Source organism: Spea bombifrons, chromosome 4 (genome assembly GCF_027358695.1).
Source record: "Spea bombifrons isolate aSpeBom1 chromosome 4, aSpeBom1.2.pri, whole genome shotgun sequence".
NCBI lineage: Eukaryota > Metazoa > Chordata > Amphibia > Anura > Pelobatidae > Spea > Spea bombifrons.
The window spans coordinates 51,407,694-51,420,814 of NC_071090.1; the positions used below are offsets into that span (position 1 = coordinate 51,407,694).

General features: G+C 38.4%; 1 protein-coding gene across 2 annotated transcripts in view; it reads right to left on the minus strand.

Moving 5' to 3' along the window:
• Nucleotides 1-13,121, minus strand: part of CNTN1 (contactin 1) — a 68,730-nt gene that overhangs the window by 23,075 nt on the left and 32,534 nt on the right. For both annotated transcript variants that reach the window (XM_053463094.1, XM_053463093.1), the window contains 4 exons: nucleotides 6,304-6,423; nucleotides 2,374-2,500; nucleotides 1,412-1,584; nucleotides 561-656 (listed from right to left, as the gene is read on the minus strand). In XM_053463094.1, the coding sequence (XP_053319069.1) occupies nucleotides 561-656; nucleotides 1,412-1,584; nucleotides 2,374-2,500; nucleotides 6,304-6,355 (448 nt within the window). In that variant the 5' untranslated portion in view covers nucleotides 6,356-6,423. The remainder of the gene's footprint in view (nucleotides 1-560; nucleotides 657-1,411; nucleotides 1,585-2,373; nucleotides 2,501-6,303; nucleotides 6,424-13,121) is intronic.

Genomic DNA, 13,121 nt, shown 5'->3' on the forward strand with positions numbered 1-13,121 from the left:
GGCACCGGAAGTTGTATACGCGTATTGCGTAGATGTCTTCCCCCGGCCCTGCAAGACACCCGGGAGTCTGCCCTGGTAAGTCGGGGGGGTTAGAATGCATCGTGCGCACGTTCACCGGCAACGGCGCATCGCCGCTGCCGGTGAACGTCCGTGCGATGCGCTTAGGCAACCTCCCGTGCCGCTACTCCCCCCGTGGAAAGTGCCGGCAGGGGAGGCTGTCTGAGCGTATCAGACAGTAGGATACAGGTCCCCTGCACCGCTGCGGGGGATCTGTATCCTAACCCCACTGCCTGCCCGGCGCCCGGGACTGCATGTCCCGGGCGTCAGACCCCGAATATAGGCCGCACCCCCACTTTAAAGACTTAAAGTGGGGGGAAAAAGTGCGGCCTATATTCGGGCCAATACGGTATATCTGTATATATATATATAACTACTCAGTTTCCATCTGAACGCCTGGTGCTAATTTTTTGTAAAGGATAAATGTAAATACAATTAAAGAGCTACACAACTTAAGTAGTTGCCCTACTGAAAATCTGTATGTACCTTATGCACTAATTTACCTGGATAGTGTGGAGGGGGGTCACATATCAGGACTGCTCCAATTCCTTCTTTTACTCTCACTTGATAGCGTTCCTCTACAGGAAATGTATCAAGATCTATGAAAAAATTATGAGTGAACAGACATTTATTGTAAGGGTTGACAATTCATTCATACATTCACTCTTTAAGATCAATAAATCTGAGCACTTCAATGTCTAGAGCTAAAATACATCATGGCTTGCCCAAACAGCTTAAAATTGTTGCTGGCAACAATATCAGAAAGTGATAAGGGATATGATTTAAATACTGATCTAGATTCATCTTAAAATCTATTCAAACTATAAAACTATAAACTCAACCCCGTCGAACATCTCAAACTGGAACAGAGATCGCAAGCCAGGCCTTCTCATCCAACATCAGTGTCTGACCTCACAAATTCTCTACTGGATGAATGGGCAAAAATTCCCACCAAAAACCTTCCCAGAAGAGTGGAAACTGGTGCAAAGGGAGGCCCTACTACATATTAATCTATGTATTTAGAATGCAGTGTCATAAAGTCCATGTTGGTGTAATGGTCGGATGTCCCAAAACTTTTGCCCAAATAGTGTATTAATGAGTCGGGCCACATAAATGACATTAATTTTAACTTTTAACTGACATAAGCAGTTTCACAGGGGTGATAAAACTTAAAAACCTGTCTAGTGAAGCAATGTGATTCAGGTAATGCATAAGGAGGATACTTTAGTCTATAACAGAATCAATAGACAGATGATTCACATATTAGAAGTCTTGTAGGTATTTTTTTATCCAGGCATAAAGTTACATTAACCAAAATGTTGTAATTTGTACATGTAAATTGTATGGTGCTTACATCCAAAACTCAGTGTGGCTTCCAAACTCATGATTTTTCCATAGATGTTTGAGACAATGCATGTGTATTTCCCCTGATCCCTGGACTTATCTGGGTTCTTGATTACAAGGTTACCCCCAACCATAGTATAATGGTCATCTCCAAGATTAATATCCCAGTTATTTAGTCTCCATCTGAAAAAAAAGAAATACAGATTGTTAAGAGATAATTCAGAAAAACAGGATTACTGTTCTCTAGACTTCCTAAATAGTTTCTGTAAATCATCCCCTTGTTGAATTGAATACAATGCATTGTTCAAATGTGATGATTATTGACGAAAAATGAAAACATATTGTAACTGAAACAGCTGGTGTGAATATAATAACATACAAGCAGAAAATATATGTTCTCCCATTCGACACCTGACCATGTGTACCTACAAATATAGGTTTCAATTCTGACTCACCTTAAAACAAGAAATAATGAAAATGGAAATAAGACTCACTAGAAAGCCATACGACTGTCAGCAAAAATTATTACTAACTGTTCAGATACATATAAATGTGTCTAATAAGATCAAAGCAACCCAGCATGCTTCCAGCAAGATGAGCAGTTCAATTATATCAAATAAGTCATAGATGCTTAGAAATTATGGTTAATTTATTCTTGTTATAACTATGTTTGTTAATAATGCCAAAAAATGAAAGCATCATTTTCTAAAACCTGCAAATATGCAATGATTTCTAAATTATACTTTACTATACTGGCTACTGGCCTTAACGTAGCAGAGACGCTTGTCATCTCTAGGCAGAAATCTATCTCGCCAAAATGAATTATAAATGGTCAGAAAGAGCCATTGGAAATATAAAATGTACTTTAACCAAACCTGATGAGCATATGATGAGCATATGAGCTGGTTTTTTTTAGTTTGCTACTGTATACGTTGAAGATAAAATAAGGAAAGCATTTTGTTGTAATAATACCTGTACTCTGGGGGAGGATTTGCTCTGGCCCTGCAGTTCATTGACACCTTTCCTTCTTGAGATTCTTCTGGATAAATTGTGTCAGTAGGCTGCTCTTCAAACACTGGCCCATATCTTTTTCCTTCTTCTGCAATATAATAAAACAGAAATACAGATGGGAATTATCCATACAAAAATGAAGCCAATGTTGAATTATCTGTGACATTATGAACAAAAGATAAGCTTGCAAGAGCAGGACCTTCTTCTCCTTTTGTATTAGTTTGTTATTGTGTGTGATTTTAACTTATTTTACCGACTCTGTAGTAACAGCGCTACAGAATCTGCTAGTGCTACTGTAAAAAAATGTAATGTAATGTAAAGGTGACCGAGGTGAACCCGTTAGATATTCCCTTATTAAGTAGTATTGCAGGAACTGTGTTTGTCAGACAGGGAAAACTGTGCAGACTTTAACCTTCAATGGGGAAAAAATATATGTACAAAATTAATCCTCTACATAAACCCCTGGAGGAAACCAGCAATCAGCTCTTATCTCGAAAAAACAGGGCTAGGGTTTCACATTGATCTCTCCAAAATCAATGTATGTTTTGATCTCTCACTTCCAACCAAATTAACCACTTAAGTCCTCCAGTCAGAGCTGCCCTTCCAACACTGTATGAGCAAAGCCGTGGACACCTCTCTGGTGCTGGACATGTAAAGTTAAGCATTATTATGCACTGCTTTCATCTTCTAACATACTGTGGCCAGCCGGAGTTTCAGAGAGCTTAACATGATTGTGTGACCCAGAAAGGCATTAAAGGCTTTGGAGGATTTAAAAAAAAAAATCCATGTCGAAAGGTATATTTTAAACAAGCTTTGGCTGTTTGCCACTTTACAGTCACCCTGGCCATAATAAAGTAGGTACTGTCACCTTCATTTCACATTTTGAAATGTCACACACACACTTTAGGGTAATGACCTTTCCCACATAGGACGGATTTTGCCACTGTCTACAGGATTCATTTTAAAGAATGTCACAAGTCTAATGACATCTTCCAAGAAAAGTGAGAGGCTCTTGTGAATGGCTATAAACACCTAGAAATGAAAGGGATTTCCACAAGTTCCTTATTTTACTTTACCAATGTTATTAGCACAATACACCATTTTATTGTTATTTACAATATAACCTGGCCACTGACATCATCAGCCCCTACCGTCCTCAAAAGCTAAGGACAACAGTTTGGCCATATGTGCAAAATAAAATACTTAAAATAAACTGGTGCCTCTAATTCTCCCAAAACTGTAACTATATATATATATATATATATATATATATATATATATATATATATATACACACATTGTATATACGTGTACTTTTTAAAGGATTGTTCCTTGTTTGTTCTCTGTGCGGCCATCGTTTTGGAACGTTCTTGCTGTCATTTCACTTTGCACTGGTTCACACTGCCTATGTGGTCTCAGTATGCTAGCTGTCATTTGGAATGAATTTACTGTTCATGCCTCTTGCCGCCAATTGCTTCTGACCTTTTTAAAGCTGTTCTCTACTCCAGGCAAAGAAACAAATGCACAGTGTGATATATATGAAAGGGAAGGTCGAAAAATAACATTTGTACATTGTAACTACATAGACCAGCATCATCGGGTATAAATACCCACGTTCCTCTGATTATGTGCTATGAATAGCTCAATCACGTGCAATAAGCAGCTTGCATAAAGAAAAAAAGGTGAAAAAAGAGCTCCTTGTTGGTTATCGGAACAAATGGTACATCATACAGAGGAGGTCCTGGTATATGAAATCTTAGGAACCCTGGAGATTCATTCTGTTATTTTAATATGCATCTACTTTGTACTTTAGTGCAGGAGATTAAACTCCTCCATGCACTTTAAATTTGAAATCTCTAATGTAGAAAAAGGAACAAAAAACACAAGGTTTAAAGTATTATTTAAGCACACACTCCTTTTTATGCAGGCATAATTGAAGAAATGTTCTAAAATATATAATTATAGTTATTGCTTTTCTGTATACGCTAGTATGGGACACTTTTTTTTTTACATTCACTTAATACATGGGATGCTTGATTGAACTGGAAATTCAAGAACAATTGTGACCCAATTCTAACAGTAGATTTCAAAGCTTCTTCAACAGTGCAGCTAAAAATGAACACTTGTTTTGACTTATTGCGTGCAATTTGTCTTTCTTTCTAATACCGGTAATAAACCCTCTTGGATCAAGAAGACATTTAACCAGACTCAACAGTGTTCATTTTACTTTTATGCGAACAGAGATATTGCTATAGTGGTTCCATTGAAGATTGTGGCTTTAGTACAATTAGTGTGGCATCATATCAAGATATCTGTATATAGGGTAACAAACTTTCAAGATCTCAAGAAAAGCAATATTAATGAGTGACTTGTCTTTCCTCCTCTTTCTGCTGCTCAAATAATTATATGAAAAAAACGAAGAAAGGAACCAATATGGCTTTCTTCCAGAATTGCCTGGTTAGTATCACATAGTAGGAGCAGGAATGGAAATTGTATACATACAAGCAGGATGCCAAATGAACAATAAACATTTTGTAATTGTTACTTGCAAGAATGTGGCGAATGGAAGTACTATTTGTACTAAAAATGTATGTATCAAAAATATAGTTATTTAATTACTAGTTGTTTACTCAATAAATTTGTTATCTGAAAGAGAATTTAAATACAATGTCTTTATTTGCATTTTTAGACATAAGCGTTCCAAAACGATGGCCGCACAGAGAACAAACAAGGAACAATCCTTTAAAAAGTACACATGTATACAATGTGTGTGTGTATATATATATATATATATATATATATATATATATATATTATTTAAATCTGTAAGCACCCTTGCATATCTTTATTCAATGTACAGATTGCTGAAATGTCAGATTTGAGTAATGGGCAGAGCCACTTTATTGTTGTTGTCTAGTTCATTTAAACCAATGTCTGTTGAACTTTAATCAGGAAATTCTCATTTGGGATAAACTGTTTGGGGAAAGGGGTTCTTAGTTATACATGACTAGGAATCTGTTGAAAAGCACTGCTTTTATGAAGCTGGCTCGGTGTGGGATGTACTTGGTTGCTGAGCTGATTCATCTGGAAGTAAAGTGCTCAAAGAACACTCATAACTGTGCTGCCATAATACACTAAAGTAAACATAACGAGATATATGTGACCTTGTGGCCTGACAGTTACTATTACAAAGGCTTCTTCAGCTCCCAGCTACTGTTCTCAGTTCAGCACAGTTACCATTTAACCTCTAGACTACTACGTGTAGAAACTACAGGAGACGTGTGTCTGCTCTACCTGGCTGGGATTAGTGGTTCATGCTTTGTGTTGAAAAGGTTTCATCTTTTGTCAGCCTCTAATTTTGTTTACAAAACACAGACTTCAGCGGTACAGCAAAGAGAATGTACTTTATTTTAACCCCTTAATGACAAAATGCATTGTTTTCAATGGGTTTAGGGACCGCCCATTGCCCTTAAGGGGTTAAGTATTGTAAATTCCTTCTTTGTTTTTTTCATATTATACATATTCACCCAAAAATGTATTTAGGGAAATATCAACTAATGAGTACAGTATATATATATATATATGTCTCAGTTTAGTAGAGGGAATGAAGCTTTTTTTTAAAAAAGTGGAATTTTAGGAAGGGAGCGGTAATTTAGAAAGCAATGTTTTTTGCCTTTCTTTCTTTGAGGGATACTGTTGAATTAGTATGAATTACTAATGTGAACTTAATTTCATATAAAAAAGAAAAACACTTTGGTATTCTCAGAAGAGATTAGGTTTTAATTGTTTTAAATTCAAAATACTTGGTTCAGGTTACCAAAGAGAATTGCCATTATTTTATGATGTATTATGCAAACATGTCATAGATATATAATTAAAGAATCATCTTACCTGCCCAGCAGAAGAAGATGTGTATTACAAGATGAGTTAAAATTGGCCACATTTTAGATTACGTTCAGTCCTAAAAAATCAATTTGCAGCAACCTGTTGATCTAAGCTTCTTTCATGTACCTGTGGAAATTGAAATGAAGATTTGGTCACATCACACGCTATGAACTCAATAATAAGTTGGGAACTGTTCTCAGTATATGTCTTACTCTAGCACCAGCCATGCATAATACCGTATTGGCTCGAATATAGGCCGCACTTTTTTCCCCCCCTATATTCGGGGACATGCAGTCCCGGGCGCCGGGCAGGCAGCGGGGTTAAGATACAGATCCCCCGCAGCGGTGCAGGGGACCTGCATCCTTCTCCCCGATACGCTCAGACAGCCTCCCCTGCCAGCACTTCCCACGGGGGGGGGGGTGCCGGCACGGGAGGTTATCTAAGCGTTTTACCTCTGCCCACCCCCGACTTACCGGAGCAGACTCCCGGGTGTCTTGCGGGGCCGGCGGGAGACATCTACGCAATACGCGCATGCAACTTCCGGTACCGGTACCGGAAGTTGCATACGCGTATTGCGTAGATGTCCCTCGCCGGCCCCGCAAGACACCCGGGAGTCTGCTCCGGTAAGTCGAGGAGGGGGGGGCAGAGGAGGACAGCGGCAGCGTATCGCGGGGAGGGAGGACAGCGGCAGCGTATCGCGGGGAGGGAGGACAGCGGCAGCGTATCGCGGGGAGGGAGGACAGCGGCAGCGTATCTCGGGGAGGGAGGACAGCGGCAGCGTATCTCGGGGAGTGAGGACAGTGGCAGCATATCTCGGGGGGGGGGACAGAGTGGCAGCATGTTTTTTTTGGTGCTTTTTTAAAGAAAAAAAACTTTTTCTTTAAAAAAGCACCAAACTTTTAGGGTGCGGCCTATATACGGGGGCGGCCTATATCCGAGCCAATACGGTAATTATTAGAAGTATCATGAACAACCATAGTTATGCACTTAACATAAGTTAATATTGTGGAAAAAATCAAACAGGGTAAAGAAGCGTTACCATATTTTTCACTGCAGTAATGGTTAACTGGCTAAATGGGCAGTAATTGCTAACTGGTCGGCTCAAGGTATGTATAATATATATATAGTCATTTACAATGACAATTAGGCCATGTCTAGATACTTTTTGGATCATTTCTATGCATTCTTTTATTCTGTTTGAAAAAGAGATTTTTGGGTAGTCTGTGCAATAATAATAAAAATAAAAAATAAATAATACCGTATTTGCTTGATTATAAGACAAGGTTTTTTCCAGAGCAAATACTCTAATCGGGGTCGTCTCATAATCAGACCTCAGCTAGGTCTGACTATGAGACTAAGATCCAGATTCCCCTCAGCGATGCAGGGGACCTGGATCCTCCTGTCTCCCCCCCCCCCACACACACTTACCGGTACTTCTGAGTCCCCGGTGATTAGTCCGGGCAGCGTGTAGAGGTTTACGCGATTCACGTACACAACTTCCGCTGATCTCTGACAGCCATGGAAGGTCTGCACGATGGACGCAGACAACCCCCGCTGCTAACTGCACCTCCTCCCGGCTGCAGCGGAAGTTGTCTACGCGAATCGCGTAGAGCTCTACACGCTGGCCGGTCTATGCACCGGGGACTCAGAAGCACCGGTAAGTTTGGAGGAGGGAGGGGGAGGGAGTGTCAAATGGGGGGCATAAGGCATTTCTGGAGGCAGAGTGTTCTGTGAAATGCCTTTTAACCCCCTCAATGCCACTCTGCCTCCAGAAATGCCTTTTAACCCTCTATACGCCACTCTGCCTCCTGAAATACCTTATACCTCCCTATATGCCACTCTGCCCCATAATATGCCTCTTAACCCCCTAAATGCCAGAGTGGCATATAGGGGTATAAGGCAATTCTGGAGGCAGAGTGGCACATAGGGGGTCAAAAGGCATATCATGGGGCACAGTGGCATTTAGAGGGTTAAAAGGCATATCATGGGGCACAGTGGCATATAGGGGGTATAAGGCATTTCTGGGGCAGAGTGGCAAGCCAGGGGGCATATGTGCATAACTGGGGGGGGGGCAGGTTGAAAAAAAAGGAAATAAAAACAAAATATTTTTCTCAATCATAGCTTTTCTTAAAAAAAAAATTGTTCACATAGTTTACATGAATTAACATTTACTGGTAAAACTTTTTTCCTATAGGGTCATCTTATATTCAGGCTTTTTCTTTTTTTCAAAAATTAATATTCAGATTTTGGGGGGTCGTCTTATAATCAGGGTCGTCTTATAATTGAGCAAATACAGTGGTAATAATAACACTGTTGCATCACACATGGCAGCATGTTTGGGCATCCCCTTGTCCAGAAGGGGTCAGAATGAGGGACTTTCTGCTTGATTAACTCAAAGAATAACGATGTTACTGTTGAGCAGAAAGCATTTATTGACTATACCTTCCATAGGTTGTGTCACATACTTGACACAGAGTTCAAATGGATCTCAAAGGCACATTCCACTGATATGTTAAGCTACTTGGTTCTCAAGGTCATGTTTTTGGGTTCTAGCCCTCTTTTACACAGACGAAGATTCAGGAGAACAAAAGTTGGTGAGATAAATGGAAAAGCCTTCCATATTGCCTTCTTCCACCAAACCTTTTTGCTATGTTTTATTTATATCTAATCAAGCATTCTCTTAACCTCTCTCTTCTTTAACTTTCTCTTTCAATTTATCACACTGGGTTCCTGTGATCCTCCATTGCGTTACCTTGGCAACAACTCATATCTCATTCAAGGCTGGGCATGTTTGATAAAAGACCTAGCATTCATGGCAATGTCTGTGCAGTATATAACCAATATCATTCTCAGTGCTATTACCATGTATTCATTTTATTTATTAGAATCTTATTGAACTGTGCATGTTTAAACAATTCAGATAAATATCATTTTCATTGTTGACTGAATAAACTTCCTAAAGATTTTCTATGCAAGAATACAATGGAATTGTCAGTGGAGGCACAGAAATATATAACTTTTTAAAATGTTCAGTCTATCAGACATAGATTAAAAACATAATTAAAAACATATGTTTGTCACATATATAGAAATACCGTACATTTTTCATAAGACTACGAATTATATTTTAATTTTGCTCTTATAGGTGTAATTTAAGGGCCAAGCCTTTATACTGGAGAACAAAACTGTTGGTGAAGACATAAAACACATGTCTCATAGTCTACTGCATTCATAGAATACCAAGTTGGTGAACTGAAGCGGTCAAGTGTTGAGCTCTGCAACAACACTAATCCAGTTATTTGTGGAAACAGCTTCCTCTTACCTAGCTGAGGGTGATGGGATTTAAATGAGCAAATCAAGTCCTGCCGTGTAACAGCTGGAAAATATTCATGTATTCTAGTTTAGAAACATGCAGATTTATTCAGTTTTTTTTATTTTACTTTGGTGGCTAATTTGGCTTTAATTACCATGTGGCTTTCTGTAAGCCTTCTTTTATAATGTGCTTTCACCAAGACAAATCACTTCTGTCTCAAGAGGCAACAGTGCCTTTGTGTTTTTAGATGAATGCTCACTAATTCAATTATTCATGAAATTGAAAGTTGTGCACTGGATTAGCTTTCAGTATTTTTAGAAATATATATATATACAGTATATAGTAGAGAGAACAAGAGAGTACGAGAGATGTAAAGTCATGTAAGCTTAATGAGAGGAAAAAATAAAAGAGAAGCATAGAAACACAAAAATGGCCAATGACATATACAATCCTGCTTCCCCAAGTTTCAGTGGCAGTTTCTTCTTAATCAGGGGAGAGGGGTTTAGTCATGCCGACTGTGTATCGTAATGTGTGTGTTAGTAAATGTGTGTTAGTGAGTGTGTTTGTGTAAATGTGAGAGTGTGTGTAAATATGTGTGCCAGTGTGATTGTGAGTTACTAGGCGGGGGCAAAGGGCTTTACCTGCCCCCTGGGGACACAAACAGGTAACATAGGGTTTAATATTGAAATTTACATGTATTCCCAAAATATATTTGGATACCTTTAGGTGGACCATATACTAGGTTCTGGGCACGGTGTAATGTGCAGGTTACACAAGCACTGGTGTACACAGACACTTTTCTTTTTTATCTATCATTGGGATCCAAATCTCCTGTAGACAAGGGTCACAGATTCCTTCGGGGAGTGAAGATTGGGGGATCTGGTGGGTATTGCGGCCCTTAAAGGACACCAGATTTTTCACCCAATTGTTTGTTCTTTACAGTGAAGCTCTGACCTAGGGGCTTCAATAAAAAAATGTGAGCATGCAGGGTCTGTAGTGCATTTAGGTCTTTATTGTGGCATACCACCGGGACATGTTCAACCTAGCCTTGGTGATGACAGAAATATTTCATTTAAGAAAATATCCTTAGTAGAAAGGTTTTATTTTTTTTCTCGCCAGTGTCCCGTTGAAATTAATAATGATGGAACTTACAGTTAACTCTATTTTTCTCACTTTAGTTCCAACTGTCCAGGAATTAAACATTCATTGTACCCTAGAAGTCTGTACTGCTGCTGAATAGTCCAGTTGACAGTTGACTTTTCCCAATGATTTCTAACAACCCAAAAATCAGTATCTACAAGGTTATAATGGTAACAGGTACAATGCTGATGCAGGAATAAATCAAATGTCATTCTTCAGTCAACAACAAACAATTATTCCACATGAAAAAAGATTTAAAAAGTTTCATTTCCGCTTCAATTACTATGCAATATTGGTCATGTCAGCTGAATGCACACCAAATGTTACATGCAAAGAAAAGACTAGCTACAGAAAAACCACTTACCTTTACCTTTCTAAAGTGTCATCTTAACCATCAAATGCACTTAATAAATATGAAAGCTCACTGCTCCATTACATTTTTTTATGGTATCTTCCTTGCAAATACATGAACCCCTTTCCCCTGCCTCCCACAACTGTCATAAGGGAGATGAGCACTTTCCTTCCACTGATTGGTAATAGTGGTGCAATCACCGCAATGACCAGTAGAAAGGGACTGCTAATTACTTGGCGTAGCTTGTCTTTATATATTATATTTGAATATTATACAGTGGACCACAAAAACTTTGTACCCAACTCCTATTACCTTGTTTCTTTTTTTCTGAGCGCGTCAACCCTACATTCTACATACTCCTCACCCACTTTGCCCATTCTCCTCATGCTTTCCCCCCCCCACTAACGGCTGTCTGGAGTTAGGAGCCCTTCAAGTACCCTACCCAGATATGGTTTTATTCAAAATAATATCATTCTGCAGAATCTCCCACATGCCTTCGGACGGCCAACACCACAGGAATTTAAGGGGGCCACACAGCCATCAAATGCAATAAAGTGCATACGATGGCTGGAGTGTCTCTTTAAGATTCTATTTTCTGTAACTTTTTTAATTATATTTTTCCTTATTGACAAGAAGCAATTTTCTTATTATAGACCATCTGCTGTGGGAGGGTATAAAAACCTTTTTTTAAATTTTAATTACTAGCAAGTAGAATATCTTTGTGTTTCTACATAATCTCTGTATGGTTTTTGAAATTAATTTATAGCATTCCTGGTAGAGAAGGTCTGTAGCCACACACCAGCTATGGGAAGTGTTTTTCCGCATTTAGAAAGGCTGGCTCAGTAGGGAATTTTATGTACGAAGTAGTGTTTCCTAGCAACTCTTTTTTGAACTGAAGGGTTTTACATCACCCTTGCATCTGTCAAGGATTCTTAAAAACAAAAAAATAAAATAAAAACTAGCTTCTAGGGGTTTTGTATGAAAAAATACCAAGACACCCTAATTAGCTCTTGGTTTTGGTTAATTTAAGAAAAGTATTTTTTTCCCCTCACATTAAAAGATTTTTTATTGACCTTACAGGAATCTATGCTGTATTGCTGTATATAGCTGTATATACCTGTGGGTAAGCATACCTCCAGGACATGTTCAACCTAGCCTTGGTGATGGCAGAAATATTTCATTTAAGAAAATGTTCTTAGTGGAAGAACATAAAAACTGATGAAAGGTTTTTTTTCTTTCTCACAAGTTGCAATTCAGTGTCCCGTTGAAATAAAAAATGATGGAACTTACTAATATGTAATATTGTACACAGAGTTCTAAATGTAACATCTGGAGGAACATTTACTGTCCAATCTGTGCTGCTAGAGCCAAATCACTAAGTAAGGCTTTCAACATAAAAACAAATATAAGAAATTTGTTGCCAGCAAGTAGAAAACATTGTGTAACAAAGAACAACGGAAAATGTTCTTTATGCTAGAGGATTACATTGTTTATTGACTATATACTGGTATTTAGTTTTTCTGTTTTTTGTTGTGTCTATAGGCTCCCTTTGACTATATTTGAGTCAGATAGGTGAATGCATTTTACAGTATACCACGTTGCCTAGTACACTTACGTGAACCTTATGTGGACCATGTTTCAAATGATCAAAATTGTGTTGCATTCCACAAGTCATAAAAATTGGAGCAAAATGACAAAAACATACATTTATTTTATGATTTTCTAAATGAAGAATATATATTGTTAAATATGTCCTTATATCAGACAATGGGAATAACCTCATATTGTACAAGGTAAGAACCCTAGTAACTACATTAATACTGAGACAACGGAAAACAAGTAATGAACAGATGAATGTCCCACTTTCACAATTTAAAAGTTAACTTTTATTGAAAGAACTTCACCTTAAAATATATTTTAAAAAGTGTTCCAGTCTTTAAACATATTTTATTCTAAATTGTTTTCCACCATCAATAAGATGATAGCTGCATGGCCCCACATGCCCAACATGTGTAAAGT